Here is an 18,212-nt window from a genome sequence, read left to right as displayed (position 1 = left end):
GTGAAAAAGCTCCTTCTCTCTTTTCCTCATTCTCCCTGTCCCTCTACAACCACTACAATTAATTAGTAAAGGCAAAACGTCCATGCTTAAATATTAAGCCAACATAGACATCAGGTCCTAAAAGTGCTCAGATTGTGAGAGGCAGTTGAGTGGTTACTCTGTTATAGATATGGATGCTTCGCCTGGTGTTTCTAAGCTGCTGCAGGGAACAACATTCAAACACACCATCTGAATTGACAGCAAGTTATCAGCTGACAGAGCTTTCAATTCAGGGTTTCTCTCACACACACACACATGCATACACAGACAGACACACACAGCGCTTGTGCGTGCTGTGTATCACCCTCACCTCTGCACTCCAGCTTCGCAGGGTCGTAGTCCTGTCCTGTCTTGCAGTAACACTCGTAGCTGCCCACAGTATCCAAACAGAAGCCTCCTTTACACACCTCCTGGCCAAACAGTGCACATTCATCTGCATCTGCAAACAGGCAGAGAGAAAGCAGGTCACGTTACATGTTCACAGAGCTTATGTTGGCTTCATGAGAGCCAGGACTAACTATGTATGTGGGGTCAATGTAACAATAACATATTCAGGTATAATCTGCATGTGGCATTCATGTGGCGTTACCATACAGACACAGATAGCCAGAAGAGAACATTATATCTCTGCATCACCTGTCACCTGTATTAATACTATAACATAAGGTCATTGTGGGTTTCACACAGAACATGTTTTAGTGTTTGCATTGGAAGTTTTGAGCAGCTTTGAGCAGCCGTTTAGAGCAGCTCATTGTTAAATTACAACATCCTGCCTTTCATTAAAGCTGGAAATAGAGTTACAGTTCATGATGTTCTCAGGTCTCACTCCTATATGGATTTGATTATTTTAACAACGTAATCCCTGAATGCTCTCAAAACTGAACATACATACTTGACATGTGAGTAGTGTGCATAGCCCTCTCCACAACAACTAGTTGTAATAGTTTTATTATATTTATGTCAAAAAATAGAATAATTAGTGCAATACTAACATTTAAAATCCCTTGTTGCACTTTACTTTAAGTTACAGCATGCTAATGTGCCACACATGCATGCACCACACAGTGAACACAACACGACAGATTAACTGCCATCAAGGCTGGCTGGCAACTTGTTAGCAATGACTTTGAGCACAACAAGCTGAAGACATTTGTCATTACAAAACCAAAGTGTGAAAAACAGATCCAGTGTTTAATATTTAGTACCTGTGTGGTCCCCAGAAAATAAAATATTTGAAGCTTTTAATCTGATCCCACTGCACAAAAAGCATTCAAACACTGTTATCTCAGGACCAGTGATGGCGCTGTTTGTTGTGCATTGCTCATATAGAGCGCTGTAGTACTGTACTGTAGTACTGAGTGGAGTGGAGGAGAGATAGACAGAACACAACACTTTGGTTCAGCCTTGCTGGCTTTTTGTGGTTGTATGTAGAACGTACGGCCATTCTTTCCATTGTAGCAACCCACAGAAGGAACCGAGTTTCAGTCAACGAGGGAGAGTCTTGTGTTGTTGTTGTTGGAGACTAATGCATGGTTAAACCCATGCATTTAATTAAACCTACCACCTAGACTGCCAAAAAATAACTAGTTTGTTTTGTTAATAGGCAGACCCCTTGTAGACTATACTGTAATAATATAATGTATATAGTGTTGCCTTCATTGGCTGTAGTATAGCAGTGGTGTCTCACAGCCCAGGTGGTGTTGGGTTGTGTTTGAGTGTGCACTTGGCCTTATAATTTATTATTTAAGTCATTTCGGTAGTTGGAGACTTAATTAGTCTGGCTATATAAATGTAGTTTATGGTGCTGCTAAAAACTACCCAGTTAATACTGTGCGTGCCTAACTTTGTGTAAAGGAAATCATTTTTTTTACTTCAGTGAAAATGTTGTTTTTGAAAGGCTAAACACCAACATATATGGAATGTAGCAGAATATGTGGTTAAAGAAAAACATGGAGTGAATTTTGGAACATCCTTTTTTAATATGTTGACTTTTGGACTTTACAACGCTCTGGCATTATTGGAAATATTTGGATCACACAAGTCGATAAAAATCCTATGCAGCACCCACTGGAATCTAATTGTACAAAAAGTATAAGACTAATAATAAAAAATGATAAAGAGTAAAAAATTCAGTTTCTCTGGATTTGTAGGCTTGACAAAAGGAAAATGGCTGCATGTTTGTGTGTTTCCGTCTAATAAGTGTGGAAACCAAAACCAAAGACACAAGTCTTGATTCGGTTTTTCTATTATAATTGAAAATTAAGGAAACATTTAATTTTAGAAATGTAATAAAACTGTTGGAAATTAATCAGAGATAATAACTGACAGACGGTGCTGAAAGACGGACTATAACCTAAAGTGCACGTAAATAAACGTAAATTTTAATTTTTCATCCTCTACAGATATGTCATGTGTAATGCTTATGTTTCGCTCATTGACTCTTTGTTTCGATATTTGACAAAGCAGCTTTAATATTAACGTATTCCTGTAAGATAATTACCGCCTGACATGGTGCGAATTGGTGCGAAGTACGTGCAGCATTGAACCTGATTGGGCGATGTTTAAAGCCACCATAGCTGAAGCTGTGGTGAAGAGCTTTGGTCTCAAGGTCTTAGGTGCCTTAAGGGGCGGCAACCCTCGAACACCGTGGTGGACACTGGTGGTCAGGGAAGTCGTCCGACTGAAGAAGGAGTCCTTCCGGGTTATGTTATGCGGGACGACTCCAGAAAAACAGTTGCAGGCTCGCCATGGCAGAGGCAAAGCAGCGGGTGTGGGAGAAGTTTGGAGAAGCTGTGGAGAAGGATTTTTGGTCGGCACCAAGGTGTTTCTGGAAAACGTCCAGCACCTTAGGAGGGGGATGCGGGGAAACATCCAAGCTGAATACAGCAAGGGTGGGACCCTGCTGACTTCAACTGAGAAGGTTATCAGGCGGTGAAAGGAGCAATTTGAGAAACTCCTGAATCTGACTATGGTAGAGGCAGAGCTGGAAGCTGATGGGGGATCATCGTCAATTTCCCTGATGGAGGTCACTGAGGTAGTCAAACAACTCCACAGCGACAAAGCCGCAGGGGTTGATGAGATCCGTCCAGAAATGCTGAAGGCTTTGGGTGTGGAGGGGCTGTCTTGGTTGACACGCCTCGTCAACATTGCGTGGAAGGCTGGGAGAGTGCCTAGGGGGTGGCAGACCGGGGTGGTGGTTCCCCTATTCAAAAAGGGGGACCAGAGAGTGTGTGCCAACTACAGGGGTATCACACTTCTTAGCCTCCCTGGTAAAGTCTACTCCAAGGTGCTGGAAAGGAGGGTTCGGCCGATAGTCAAACCTCTGATTGAAGAGGAACAATGCAGATTCCGTCCTGGTCGTGGAACAATGGACCAACTTTTCACTCTCGCAAGGAACCTGGGAGTACACCCAACCGGTCTACATGTGGTTTGTGGATCTGGAGAAGGCGTCAGTCATGTGATACTGTGAGAGGTGCTACAGCGGTATGGGGTGGGGGGGTCACTTTTGAGGGCCATCCAATCCCTGTGTGCCCAAAGCGAGAGTTATGTCCGGATACTCGGCAGTAAATTGGACTCGTTCCCAGTGAATGTTGGCCTCCACCTGGGCTGCGCTTTATCACCAATCCTTTTTGTGATATTCATGGACAGGATATTGAGGCGTAGTCGTGGAGGAGAGGGGTTGCAGTTCGGTGGCCTGAGGATGCCACCTGGGCGCCTCCCTAGGGAGGTGTTCCAGGCACGTCCAGCTGGGAGGAGACCCCGGGGAAGACCCAGGTCTCGGTGGAGAGATTATATCTCCTCACTGGCCTGGGAACGCCTCGGGATCCCCCAGTCGGAGCTGGTGGATGTGGCGCGGAAAAGGGAAGTTTGGGGTTCCTTACTGGAGCTGCTGCCCCCGCGACCCGACCCTGGATAAGCGGTAGACGATGGATGGATCTTGCACCGTTGTGACATTATCATGGTGACAAAATCTGTCCACAGACAGACAGACAAACAATCACCTGGCAAATTACCCAAAACGCTTCTGTGGTAGTTTCCGCTACATTCGGTGTCTCCAGGAGCATGGCATTTTGCCATGGTGATACACACACAGACTCACAAGGTGAAAACAATACCAGCGTTGCTGTCACAGCTGGTAACAATCTCGATACAGATTCCTTAGATTTATTTTCTTTAAAACTGTGACCAGGGCACTTACTGAGCAGGACATTTTGTAGTTTTTGTAGAGAATCAGCTTGTCAGTGGTCTCTGGTGGACAAACTCTGTAATGGTGACACTGTTTCTAAATGTGCTCAAACCTACTTACAGTATTGTCCGACATACACTGATACTGAAATTAGAGAACATCTGTCGATATATCATCTGCCTCTAAATTGGACAAGCCAGATTTTTTTCCGCACTACACTGGATAAAAAAAATCAAACACTGATGTTAAGTCGTATAGAAGAAGTCTTACCTTTGTAGCTGTCAGCTGTGGGTACTCCATACAATAAGTCTCCATTGGGAATAAAACCTCTTCCAGATGGACACATCTGATCAAACTGGTCTGAAAGTGGACAGACATGCAAGTTTGGAGGTTAAGAGTCCATCAAGTACTGGTGTGTGTGTGTTTGCATACATACACAATATAATGTAAAAACATTTTATTAGGTACACTTCACTGTAAGAGCGGTTCATTTCCTGCTCTATTATTAAAAACAAACACAGATTCAAGCCACTATGAATGTTGTGTCACGGTGCTTCCCGACAATTTGTTACTAGAATGGCTTATTATTACAAGAATAACCGAAAATGAATAAACTCCAGTCATCCAAAATGTTTCACTTTATGACAGATAATAATGGTGAGACAAGAGTAGTGTGCAGTGCTCTGAGAGACAGCTACACCTGGTGTGATATGCTCAGACTTCCATTATTAATTTTTTTGCTGCATTTTGTGTCGGTTGAAGCCAATAAAGGGAATTCTGACTGAGGCTGGAGAATAATGAATTGTATTATAATCTAGATGACGTAGAGCAGGGGTGGGGAACCTTTTTCCTATCAAGGGCCATTTTATTTTTTACAACATCCTTCGAGGGCCATACTAATTATTGAACTCATAAACTCTGCAATTTTTTTAAGAGCTCGTGCAGTTTGGCATGTCTCGTGGTGTAATGACGCTCAAGATTATTTTTCACCACCTCACAAACTAGGCACACTGGCCTTTTACTTCCACAAAGAAATAATCGTTTGTCCATTTCGCTTGGAAAGTGTGACATTCCGCATCCACCTTTCTCTTTTTTACACTAGCCATGCTTGCGCTCGCTGATGTCAATGACAATCTCGTTTAAAATGGAAGTTTTTTGACATAACATGACCACGTTGCGCTTGTGTTGTGTTCAAGGACCCTGACCGTGGCCAGGAAAAACAGTCAGTCGCCCGTTTTATACTATTGCTGTCTAGATTTTTATAAAAAAAATTCTAGTGGATTGTTTTGCGTGTGTTTATGAATTACCTCGAGGGCCGGATCAAATGGTCTCGCGGGCCGTATACGACCCGGAGGCCAGAGGTTCCCCACCCCTGACGTAGAGGTTGTAACTGCTTGGACTTTGCGGTAATATTACCATTATGCAAAGTCACAGTGAAGGCACATGTGTGAAGTTCAGTCAGAATCAGAATTTGTACCAGGATGCCTTTCTTCAAACATTCTTCTTAAAGGAAATGTTCAGAAATGTGCCAGCCGCCAGTTAGCTTAGCTTACCATAAAGACTGGAAACGGGGTAACAACAAGCATGGCTCTGTCCTAAGGTAACTACATTTACCAAGCAAAACAAAGAGTAAAAATTACAATTTGCCAAATGTGTTGGGATATTTCTTGGCTAGGAAAAATCTTGTGGTATACTGTGTAACTAAAATATAGCCAAAGGAATGTCCACTAAAGATACTAAGAGGGTCTGTGTCTTATTGTCCGGCTTTTTTTCTCCTCCTCCTCCCCCTCCTCTAACTCACCTGTGCCATTGACAGGACAGGGATGCACCTCACAGTTGTCACCCCATCCGGCTCCTAGTGTGCAGCAGCACTCCTGCAGGGTGACATGGCTGGTCAGCACACTCTCACACAGGTTCTCATCGTTCAGACGATAGTAACACTCCTTACGCTCCACTGATGAAACTGAAGGATGAATAAAGGAAGAGAGGGAGAGAAGAATGAACACAGAGCGGGAGACAAGAATTGGACAGGAAATAAAAATGGTACAGCTCAGTGGTAGTCACTCATATCCAATCGTGAGTGTGTGTAGGGTATTTGGCAGACCTGACCTCCTGAAAACCTTAAGAACCTAACCAGATTCTCGAGTTGGTCTCGTTTCTGACTTATACTACACCAGGAGTAAAGAAGTTTTCCAGCCACTCCATACTCTACATGTCGTACTTCTGTGTTCCTGAGGTGCAATGCTGCCTCAGAGAAAAAGCTACACTTTCTAAAGCTGCATTGCACACAATGGGAGTTTTGAATGTACCAATGAAGAGACAATTAATTTCTCATCAGATTTCATCACTGTATTTGTTGCATTTATTCATTCGTCATTTCATCATTTATTAATTACATTTACAAGTTAGTAGTTATTCGTTGTGTGTGTAGACAGTAGTTTAATAAACCTTATACTTATAAATAACATGATTGTGGGGTTTGTGTGTATGAAGCATTATGTTCACTGTACACAAGTCAAGAACTCAGAAGCAATCTTAATTGAGACTAACTTTATTGGCTATCAATTAGACCTGTTCAAAGGGAAGTGACCCTCGGTGGATTTAATGCAAGATAAATTCTGTTATTTAATACAAACTGATTCTTTCTGATAGCTGAAGTTGCAAACACTCTCCTTTATCTTCACTAACAATTCAAGTGTTTACGATGCATCATTTTGGAGCTCCTTGAGATGTTAATCATAGTCACTAATTTTGGTATTATTTAATGAATTTATGCTACACTATCTAATGTATGAACTGTGTGTACCTCAATTTTACTTGTATGGAATAATGTATGAGTGAAATGAAACCAGTTCTACACCGTGATCTTTTCAGGTTCCTTGTTAGTTTGAACAAAAACTGAATGTGGGTCACCTGTGGGAACAGCCTCACACTTGGCGATCATGACGTTATAGTCCTGGCCGCTGGGACACACGCAGAGGAAGGAACCATCACTGTTCATACACTGAGCTTCTCCACACACACTGCTCAACAGCTCACACTCATTCACATCTGTGGAGAAGGAACAGAAGAGCAAGTTGATACATGTTATTTTTAATTAGTCTGGTCTTAAGCCTCTTAACAATCAAGACATAATGTGATTGTGAATCCTCAAGTGTGCAAAGTGCAGTAGCTGTTGCAAACAGGATGATAGAAAACAAAGACAAATCTATCCTTCTCCATAAATGAGCTCGTTACAAGAGTTTAATTTAAAACCTGAATAAAAAATGACACCTAGACTAGACTGTTGCATTCGGCGGTGTGATTCGGTCTCATACCAGGTGTACTCTATGGCGTCGGTGAAGTGAAAGCAACACATCGACACTGGATGCCTTCAGCCACAGTATTGCTTTACACTCATACAGGTTTGGCAGCGCTCACAGCTCAATGTGAGCTAACATGATTACGTAGGAAGAAAATAGACATAAAATATTTTGAGTTGGGAAATGTGAACCTCTATGTGGCCAGACCAGACAGTTGTACTGAAGCACATCTGTTATCTCAGATGTACCTTCATAATGGAGTTGACCTAGTATCAATGCTACTATCTAGAGTAGGCTAAAGTTGCTGGAAGGTGCAAAGTGACTTAATACACTAGTTTGCATTGAATATTTTTGCAATACCCTCTCACCATCTTGGCTGAGGAATGGGACTTTGAAAGGGAAGAGTAGCACTTTTACCTCTTTTAATACAAAAGTAAGAACTTCAAATACTTGTGTGAATCATCAGCTAGAAAGTCAAATCATTGGCCAACAAGACATTAACATTTTCTTCAATCTTCAACAACAGCAGCTTGATGGGTTGCTCAATGTTTCAGAGAGATACTTTTCCTGGAGCTGCTAGAGTTTATGGATGCTAAACCCGTTAAGAAAGATGTCAAACTGGCAATATTGCTACAATGCCTCCTTAGGGAGAATGAAGAGGAAGAAGATAGATGGGGAGAGAGGAACCAAGGAGAAATCACAGGAGGAGAAGACAAGGTATGGAGTAGAGAGAATGAAGCAGAGTGAAAGTACGAAACAGCAGAGAGGAAAAAGTTGGCTGATAAGAGGAGAGGAATAGATGGAAGGGAAGGAAGACAGAGAGACATTCTGAATGGTTAGTGGTACACCACCTCTCTTGGTTTTCAAGGATTGTGTGTGTATGTGTGTGTGTGTGTGTGTGTGTGTGTGTGTGTGTGTGTGTGTGTGTGTAAGTGAGTCCATCTGTGGTAGCCACAGTACAGTGATGGTTTGGCAGTGAACTGGAGGCAGCTGGCTGGACTGAACTTGGGTGGGACGCAGCAGCACTGCCAAAGGACAGATGGGAAGTGTGTGTAAGTGTGTATAAAGCACACACTGTGTTGAGGTATGTGATGAGTGTTCTGGTAGTTCTGCATTGTATGTGTCTGTGTGTTTTGGTGGGGTTAGTCTCTGTGAGAATGTGTGTGGGGGAAGTTTTAAATCAGGGTTCAGCAAGGGGAAGTCTGTCCGCCAGTCTTTAATGCTGGAGGAAAATGGACTAGATGGGAGCTACAGGGGCCCATTTAGCTTGGGGAAACCACCAGCAACCTTCAGCTCATACTCATTCCAAACTAAACTTGAGGAAATCCGCTGATATTCAACATTAGTTCCATGTATTCCTCATTGGGATAGTGTGTCTGTAATACTTGGCAATGTAGCTTTCAAAGATTATCTGAGAGAAACAACTAAGCAGGTCACAGCAGGGGTAAATTCTCCAATAATGATTCATTTACCTCAACTTAAGAGAAAACCAGGTCTTTGTTTGACACTGTTTCAGAATAATTAGACTAGAAAAATCCCACCCAGTAGGAACTAAATGTATGTGTCTACTTCTGTTTTCAAATTACTATAAAAGTTCTTTAAATGTTGACACTGAAGCTTTTGGTACATCGTTCTATGGCAGTAATAGCTCAAGTTGAAGATATCAAAGGATATTTGATTGTTCTAATCTAGTAACATTACCGTGGCAGTTGAAATGTAAATACAGTAAGAACTTGAGGCAAAAGTTAAGATAGAATGCTAAATTCAAGTTTCAGTGTGCTTCTACATCTGTAGCCCGGTTCATTTGGTCCAGATCAAGGGGAAAAAAGTGTGTGGTTCCTGTTCACACTGACTTTTTACACACAAAACTGAAGAGGAGGAAACATGAGGTTATAGAGACTGACAGGTAACTCTTTGATTGGGCGGTTTTGGAAATTGTCATCCTGCATTATCAGGACTTTATTGCTTCTGATGTGTATTGGCACAATTCCTCCGTGGCCGTACGCCGTCCACAACCGGTCAGCTTGGAAACGCTCTGGGACAAAGTGGCTTGCGGTTCCCATCGTACAGCATCCCACGCCTAAAACTCCCTGCTTTCCGTGGCCACGCTTGTTTTGCCCAATGAATAAGATACATTTATGGCCTTATACAGATGGTAGTTTAGCTTTGAAATCATCTTAAGAACCCATATGTGCTCTTGTAAAATCCTGTGGGAGGTTTGTTTGCTTTCACACAGTCTGCTTGGAAGGAGAACAAGACCCACCTTTTCAGGCGGACTCGGTTCGGTTGTTTGGTCTGCACCCAGACCAGTTTGTTTAAACTGAACCAATCAGGTGTGAAAGCACTTTCAGTTTATGTGGAACTGCTTCATGAAACTGAAGTTTCACCATAAGTGTAAGCAGCGAAGTTAAGGTATCAGCTCAAGTTATCGAGACTGAAAGGAGTTTATGGTGTTTGTTGATGGGTGAGCCCTGTGGCGTTCAGTACTCCACCTCCAGCAGCAGACCTAGTCTGACACGTCAGATACAGACTGTGGGTTTAAGCCTGCTATTGGCTGAATATTTCACATGGCATTCTCCCCCCCTTCAGCTATCTGTGTGTTACCGTTTAAACAAGGTCTATCTGCCGACACACAGTATCTACCATTAAGGTTAGGAAAATATCTCGAGGGGGTCCTGTGGTAAAGTGAAGTAGATGTGTCATGTAGTGAAGTGCTAGACCATTCTCTACAGTTTTGCAAGGGCCCAGTCGCTGCATCCTGTGCTTAGTGCAGCCCAAGACGATTGTGGCTGGGTTTAATGAAAACAAACAAGCCAAAGGGCTTTTTCATCTATAGCAGAATAATGAGGGGCAACCCGAACATTCTCCAGCGCTAACACAGCTGTGGAGAAAGGTATGGCTATGCAAGACTACACATGACCCAGATCATCCACTGTATCAGAAACGGCGCAGCGAGCACTAAATCCACGGGCCCAGGAAGCGGCGAGGTCCGGATGGAGTTGTGAGCCTTTCCAAGCTGACCTGGAGCCGGTCATGCGGCACCACCAAGGAGAAATTACGCCGGTCAAGGACCAGCCAGCGCCGGGGAGAAATTGGTTCATTATACTTGTACATGATACTGTGGCAGGCCTACTTAGACTGTCTAGGTACAGTGGTTCTCAACCTTTTTTGGGCCAGCGCCCCCCTATGCATTATCCAGGTCCCTGCAGGTGTTAGTTCTGCTACTACGAGCAGCCAGAGTGCAGCTTGTCTGCTGCTGGTCCAAGTCCCGACCAGAGTGTTAGTGTTTTAACATTAATTCAGATTAGTTTTATTCATGGTGTATCTTTGGAATAACATTAATGCTTTCGAGCAGTGGTGGTTGAGGGGGACGGCGCTTGTTTTTTGTTTTTCAAGCAGCACTTTATCGCTCAGCAAAATAAAAAAATAAAAGTCTAAAAACACACAATGTTAACTTTATTCAAACGCACTCGACTCGTCCTTTCAGCTTGTGCAGTTTGGCATGTTTTGTGCTGTAATGCAGATCGAGAGCCTTTTCCATGACGCAAGCGCGTCCACACAAACACTGGCCTTTTACTTTCACAAAGAAATAATCGTTCGTCCATTTCTCCTGGAACATTCCGCATCCACCTTTCTCTTTGTTACACTCGCCATGCTGCTTTCGGTGATGTCAATGACCGTCTCGTTTAATATTGATATTTAATATTTTGACATGACGTGACCATGTGATGACACGTTCCGCTCGTGTTGTGTTCAAGGTCAGTCGCCGGTTATATTCTATACTATGACTAGATTAATTGTTTTGGAGTAGATTTTTTGCGTGTGTTTATGAATTACCTCGCGGGCCGTACACACAAACGCCCCCCAAAGACACGTGAACGCCCCCCTTTCTAAAATATTGCTTCCAGCGCCCCCCGATGCCCTCTGAACGCCCCTGTTGAGAACCCCTAAACTAGAGGCTGTAACATGACAACCCATCAACTATTATATTCTACCGGAGCGAATGAGATAAGTGACAACAAGACAGCAACGTGTGGAGTGAGTGGAGGCGGGCCTATCTGTGCAGCACAAGTGTAACTACGCGTCAACTGACTGTTGGAGAGAAGAGAGAGAGAAAGCGCAGCTGGCACCGATGCACAATCCCAACCTCCAAAAATCTGAGGAGGAAACTGCTTTGCAGCAGACAGCAAATGTAGACAGCATATTTGACAAATGAACAAGTACTGGTAGATGCAAGGCTGGTGTTTCATTGTGGTGGTGTTTCATTTTCTGTGAAGTATTATTTGATTTTGCTGCTTGATTTTGGGGCTCTGATTGTATTCACATGCAAATACACTATAATGCAATATAATACAATACATCCAGCTTAATATACACAAACCAAAACTTCAAAACTTACCCACACAGCCATGGCCATCCTGTGACTCCTGGTAACCCTGCTCACAGAGGCATCGGAAGGAACCCAGTCTGTTCTCACAGAAGCCATGAGGGCCGCAGAGTGTCTCATTGAGCCCACACTCATCAATGTCTGGAGAACAAACAAACAGAGCCAAGAAATGTCAAATGTTTTTTCCTCGATTGTTTTTTTGTTTTTCTTTGTGATTTGTTTCATTCCTTTCTAACACACATATTACTCATGTATTTTCTGTTACTCCAACATCTTACTTTATTGTACATTATGGATTAAATGCTAATTGTTTGCCAATTTGAAACTGATGTTCACAGACACTCAGCAGTACACACAGTGTCTCCTTCCAAACAGAAGGAAGTGACATGAAATGTTAAATTGTAATGCAGTGAATTTAACTGAATACTCCTGCTATTGAAGGAGCTGGTCTACATTCCTGTAAATAAGGCATGCATTAACTGGTTTCATCAACACTCACACACACACACTCACACTCACACACACACACACACACGAGTCACACTCTCTGGATGATTTATGTTACAAATATCCCTCCTCGTCTAGACAGCCAGCTCAAAGGCTTCCGTCTGTTCCTTTTCTTTCTAGGCAGGAAATGGCATTACTAACAGTTCTGGCACAGGGGCCAAGACTCCTGCCATGCTGGATAAAATAAGAGCAGCATATATGTATGTGAAAGAACTTGAAGACTTTTTTTTATATGTTTCTTTCTTGTTTAAAAGGCAATGAGAAATTGTGATAAACTGGGTAGAAATGGAGGGATGGGCATGAGGATGCACACAATGTCAAAGGAAAAAAGGGATGGATGTATATCATGTGTAAATAAATACTTAATAAAAAATCTTTCATAACAATAATGTTTAATAAAGGATTATGTTGAAACAGTTAGTCCTTCAAGCTGAGATAAATGAGGCAAAGAAGCCCTCAGAGAGTTTATAAATAACGCTCATGTTTAAATGAGCAGAATACCTTGTTAATAATAACAAGGTTGTGAGGAAGTCCTCCTATAACCAATATAATCCTACTATAAGACCCAGGGGACAAACAAAAACACAGTGCTATATGAAATGGACAATGTTAAATGCAATGTCTAGAAATGTCTTAGGGTCGGGTTGTACTCAGAAAATAACTAGTTCGAATGAGAAGTTGTCCAACCTCGTCAGAATTGACAAAGAGTATATAGCCGTCCTAAATGGCCAAACTGGACAGCAAAGTGAAACGCCAGCTTTCATAGAGAGTGAGAATACTGGCATACTGCCAGCTTTACACTGACATCATCCGTTTTGAAAGATCTCGTTTTGCTTATTGTCAACAAGCCCCTTGAAAAGACCAAAACCAAAAATTAATGTATCTTACTAATAAGTATCGTCTGTGTAGCCAAAGCCTGGCATACAGTATGTTCACTGTCGACCGATTACTATCAACAAGATCAGCCATGCTGGCAGCTCTGTGAGGCTGTACTTGTGCACAGTGCAGTGCTTTGAGCTAAATTCTAACACAGCATGTTAACAGGATCACAATGACAATAATGCTGATGTTTAGCCGGTACAATTTTATTATGTTCACCAGCTTTGTTTAGCAAGTTAACATGGTAACATTTAGCACTAAACACAAACTGCAGCTGACGCTAACGGGAATGCAATTTGTTTTTCATGTATTTGCTCATAACCCAAAGTATCTGACTAATTCAAATGTTGACCATGATGATGGCACTGCATCATAATTTGGAGGAATGTATTACGATTCATCCTGTGGAGACCATGAATGTGTGTAATGAATTGTATAACGACAACAGTTGTTTATTCATTTCACTAAAAACCACAAATGTCAACCTCATAGTGGCACTAGAGCAGTGTTTCTCAAACTTTTTCAGACCAAGGACCACTTAACCAATAAAAAAACAGACCACCTGACCAAATATCCAAAAACAATAAGCCTGCTTACCACTCCAACAATACATTACAAATGACAGCCTAATAATGAGCTTTATGTGACCTTCTCTATATCGCTCATTCACACATTAAATCAACAATACAAATACAACTATGGATTCTACAAGCATTTCGTTCATATGCGATTTAACTCCAGATAAGACCATCTGTCTCTCCTGCAAACCACCATGTTGTGTAAACAAAAGAGGGACTGACCTGAACTACCTCCTGACTTTTGAATTTAGTATAAATACCGCAGCAGAGGATTCACTCCTCTGCTCCTTCTTGCAAAAATATTGATTAAAACTCTTATTTGATTTTGATCCTGACTTCGTGGGTATATTTAAGTATATTTTTCCGACAACAGTAAATGCCGATAGATTGTACACATCAAATGAAACGTAGACTACATTTATTACTGAGTGTCAGAGTGAACTTACACTCAGCAAGATACACAAAATGCACCACATTTAGTACGACACAAACTTCCGCTGTGGATTTTCAAAAATAAAATACAGTAACACTACGGTTGCAGGTCCAAGTTTAACAGGGATTTAACAATAAACACAAGTTAATTATTAAATGTAGCATAAATGTACGTTACAAAACACAGCAGAATTGCCTCATTCCCAATATCGTCCTGACTCGTCCAGTTGCAGTGTGAAAAATTGACTTTGGCGTAAACATGTGATCAGCTGATCTTTCACATTTTCAGCCATGGCTGTTATTCGCTGCTGGACAGTGTCATTGGAGAGGGGGACCCTGTTAATTTTGTCGCTTGCTTTCCAAACAATAAATAAGTCATGATCTTGGCAGCTGGTTTGACTAAATTCTCACCTATTGAATGAGGTTTACCTGTTTTTGAGATGAGAAGGGATACCCTGTATGATGCCTCTGTAGCCTTCGCATTTTCCCCTGGTGAAATAAACTGACGGCGCCTTCGTCATTTGTTTCTTGAGTTCATCACATTGTCTCTCAAAAACACTTAAATAGTTTCCCAATGTAATCTTTGTGTTTGCTCTCGCTTGAGCTTGGCGGGTTTCATAGCCTTGTTCGCCAACAACTCGTAGCACAAAGCAAAGTGTGGATTGGGATCATCTTCATCTCCAGTCCAAAAAAATCCAAATCTTATGTAGTTGCTGTGATATTTTCTTTTCATTTTAGTGCTGGACTTTCCACGTTCAAGCCGAGTTTCACAGCTTTCAGCCGGGTGGTGGTTACACGGCCAACCGCTCTCCTGGGACTCAGTAACGGACACAAAATGACTTGTTGCTGCGGCTGAAGCACTTGTAGCTGCTGAATCACCTGGATCAGGACGATGCACCTTGCCTGTCGCGTCAGATTGTTAATTTAATTTTCTTTTAACTGACCCTGTCTTTAGCCATCGATCCATCTTGTCAGTTGACCGGTCAAATTGACCGCGCAGATAATTTATGACGTAAGAACGTAAAACGAACCTACGTAGCTACGCAGCTACGTAGGTTCGTTTTACGATCTAAGATCTACACATAGCTGCGTAACAAAGCTACATCTATGCTACATTCTATACTAGTCATTTTTAAACAGTTTGAGAAACACTTTGAACTTATAATAAATTAATTTCAAACGTGACATTTTACCAATATACTCGCGGACCACTAGTGGTCGCCCGCGGACCACTGGACCACTCTTTGAGAAAGACTGCACTAGAGTAAACGTCAGGGGATCTCCACAGGTAGGATGTATCCTTGGGGCACTATAACTGCCTGTATGAAACCCACACCTGATGAGATCTTTCAGTCTGGACCAAAGTGTTGGACAGACCAACGGACATTGCCATCATGGCAGACACATGGCTAAATCACATCAGTGAGCCCCACTGTTCCTTCATCACCATGAACACACACACACTTCAGTTTATTTTACACATGCATCATCCTGCTTCCACAAATACTCACAAGAGCACCAAATGTGGATTAATCCGCCGTTGAAGATAGTCCCCAACAAATGCACTATTTCCTCCTGTTTGATTAATATTTGATAAAAACTGCAGTGTCCAGTTGTTTCAGGAAATTAGCTTATTAACTTAAAAAAAAATAAGGTATCTGAATATATCAGACAATCCTAGTACTGAGAGAATAACACATTTTGAGTTTGATCTTTTCATAGGATTAGTATCGAATTACATCAGCCTCCAAACGGTGTTCTTTTGATTAATACTTAAGAAAAGGTCAGTATTTGCATGTGGATGATTTCAGAACCCTAAGCATGTGTATGGGCATATCATATCAGTCATGTAATGTACATGCATGTTTTAAAGGTGTGTGTGTGTTTCTTTTTTTAATTTATTTTTGTAGTTGCATCTTACCATCACAGGAGGGCGTGTCGAGGTTGGCAGTGAATCCATTATCACACACACACAAATAGGATCCCTCTGTGTTGAAACACTCGCCGTGGGGGGAGCAGAGCTCTGGTTCATCCACACACTCATCAACATCTGGAAGCACAGAGACAGAAATCCACTAAGAGGTGTGTTTGTGTGTTTGTGTGTGTGTGTGTGTGTGTGTGTGTGTATGTGTGTGTGATCTAGGCAGCAGTACACACACTGTAACATCTAAATCCCTGCTCCAGGCTCACCTCTGCAGCTGGTGCTGTTGATCTGTCGGTATCCCTGGGGGCAGGTACAGGTGTAGGAGCCCATGTTGTTAACACACTCCCCTACAGCCTCACAGGGCCTTGGTTCTTCTAAACACTCATCCACATCTGGAACACACATATCACGTTATGGGGTCATTAGGTTGAAACAGATATTTAGAGAAATAATAATATTATTTATTACATAAAAAGACAGCAGGTATGGATTATGTGGACAAATTAAATCTTGACATATTGTTTTTGGTTTGCACCAAATTATTCACAAGTAGAGCTTGATTACATATTTAAAAACTATATTAATAAGTGCAATTGGAACATTGATTTATCTTATCATTGGGGTTGTTGTGTAACAAGAATTTAATAATAAAAATACATAATTACTTTAATTTGACTCTTTATATGTTGTATGTTTTTTTTCTATTAATCCCTATTTAATTGAATTTGTTATTTATTCTTATTATTGTTTATTATTTATTGTTTATTATTATTTTAATTTATCTTGACTGATTATGGATTAATTCATTAATTTGTAAAATCAATTATTAATTCCTGTTTTTATTTTTCAATTATATATCAATTACTTGAATGCGTTATAATTATTTCTATGACACTAGTGGCCCTCTATAGGATATCTTTTTGGATTCATCATCTTGACAATTGAACCCTTTCTGACATTGATGAATGACCTGTTTTTAGGTAAGTGACAGTAACAGTTACAAGTTTGCAAGTGAGACCCGAATCACCAGAACATACAAACACGTATTACTTTTTGATTGGCATGCCTCAGCAGAACACAGAGATGGGGTGATCAAGAGATGTGAAAAAAAAGTGTGCGTATTAATCGGAAAAAAAATTATGTTGTTGCTTCTATACAAAATATTCAATATTTATTCAGTACATTTACAACCTAATATAACAACTAAATAATATTACAGTGAAGCAATTCTTCTTTCTACTGGTGTTTATATACAGTATTTTAGACCAAGGGGCCAATAATGGCCCATATTTAATTAACATCCCATGTTTTGATTCTGATCCTTCTGTGTTTTATAAGAAAATAAAAAAGCAAAACCGTAAAAAGGGGGTTCTCTCAAAAATGTCTCAGAAACAGGAGTTTGCCATATGTGCCAAACATGTGGCAAACATGTGTACCGTATCAATTTGAATGAAACCTTTTGAGAAATATTTACACCTGTATTATTAACTGTTCCATTGTTTATAGAGATTAAGCTCATAAACTACAAACTATTGGAGAACTCATGTGCTTCTGGGAAGCTGCAATGTTCACATTCACATGGCAACATAATTTCTGTCAAATGTTGTATTTGTACTATGTTGTTTATCCTGTACACACGACATCTATTGCACGTCTGTCCGTCCTGGGAGAGGGATCCCTCCTCAGTTGCTCTCCCTGAGGTTTCTTCCCTTTTTCCCCCTTTAATTTTGGGGTTTCTTTTAGGAAGTTTTTCCTTGTACGATGCGAGGGTCTAAGGAAAGAGGGTGTTTTAACCTGTACAGTCTGTAAAGCACACTGAGACAAATGTATAATTTGTGATATTGGGCTATACAAATAAATTTGATTTTGATTTGATTTGTATGTACTGTATGTTTATAAAATAATAATAAGGAGCAATGAACACTTTAAACAGGATAGTGTGAATTCCGTAGCTTCTTCAGTAAAACATATTGCTGTT

The 18,212-nt window shown here is 41.2% G+C and overlaps 1 protein-coding gene across 2 annotated transcripts in view; it reads right to left on the bottom strand.

Annotated features, from left to right (window-relative positions):
• ltbp1 (latent transforming growth factor beta binding protein 1) overlaps positions 1–18,212 on the bottom strand; it is a 122,725-nt gene that overhangs the window by 8,849 nt on the left and 95,664 nt on the right. For both annotated transcript variants that reach the window (XM_029449541.1, XM_029449542.1), the window contains 7 exons: positions 16,501–16,626; positions 16,232–16,360; positions 11,927–12,055; positions 7,139–7,276; positions 6,027–6,188; positions 4,496–4,585; positions 350–478 (listed from right to left, as the gene is read on the bottom strand). In XM_029449541.1, coding sequence (XP_029305401.1) covers positions 350–478; positions 4,496–4,585; positions 6,027–6,188; positions 7,139–7,276; positions 11,927–12,055; positions 16,232–16,360; positions 16,501–16,626 — 903 coding nt within the window. The remainder of the gene's footprint in view (positions 1–349; positions 479–4,495; positions 4,586–6,026; positions 6,189–7,138; positions 7,277–11,926; positions 12,056–16,231; positions 16,361–16,500; positions 16,627–18,212) is intronic.

The sequence above is a fragment of the Cottoperca gobio genome, chromosome 15 (genome assembly GCF_900634415.1).
Source record: "Cottoperca gobio chromosome 15, fCotGob3.1, whole genome shotgun sequence".
Taxonomy (NCBI): Eukaryota; Metazoa; Chordata; class Actinopteri; order Perciformes; family Bovichtidae; genus Cottoperca; species Cottoperca gobio.
This window is presented reverse-complemented; position numbering and strand designations above follow the sequence as displayed.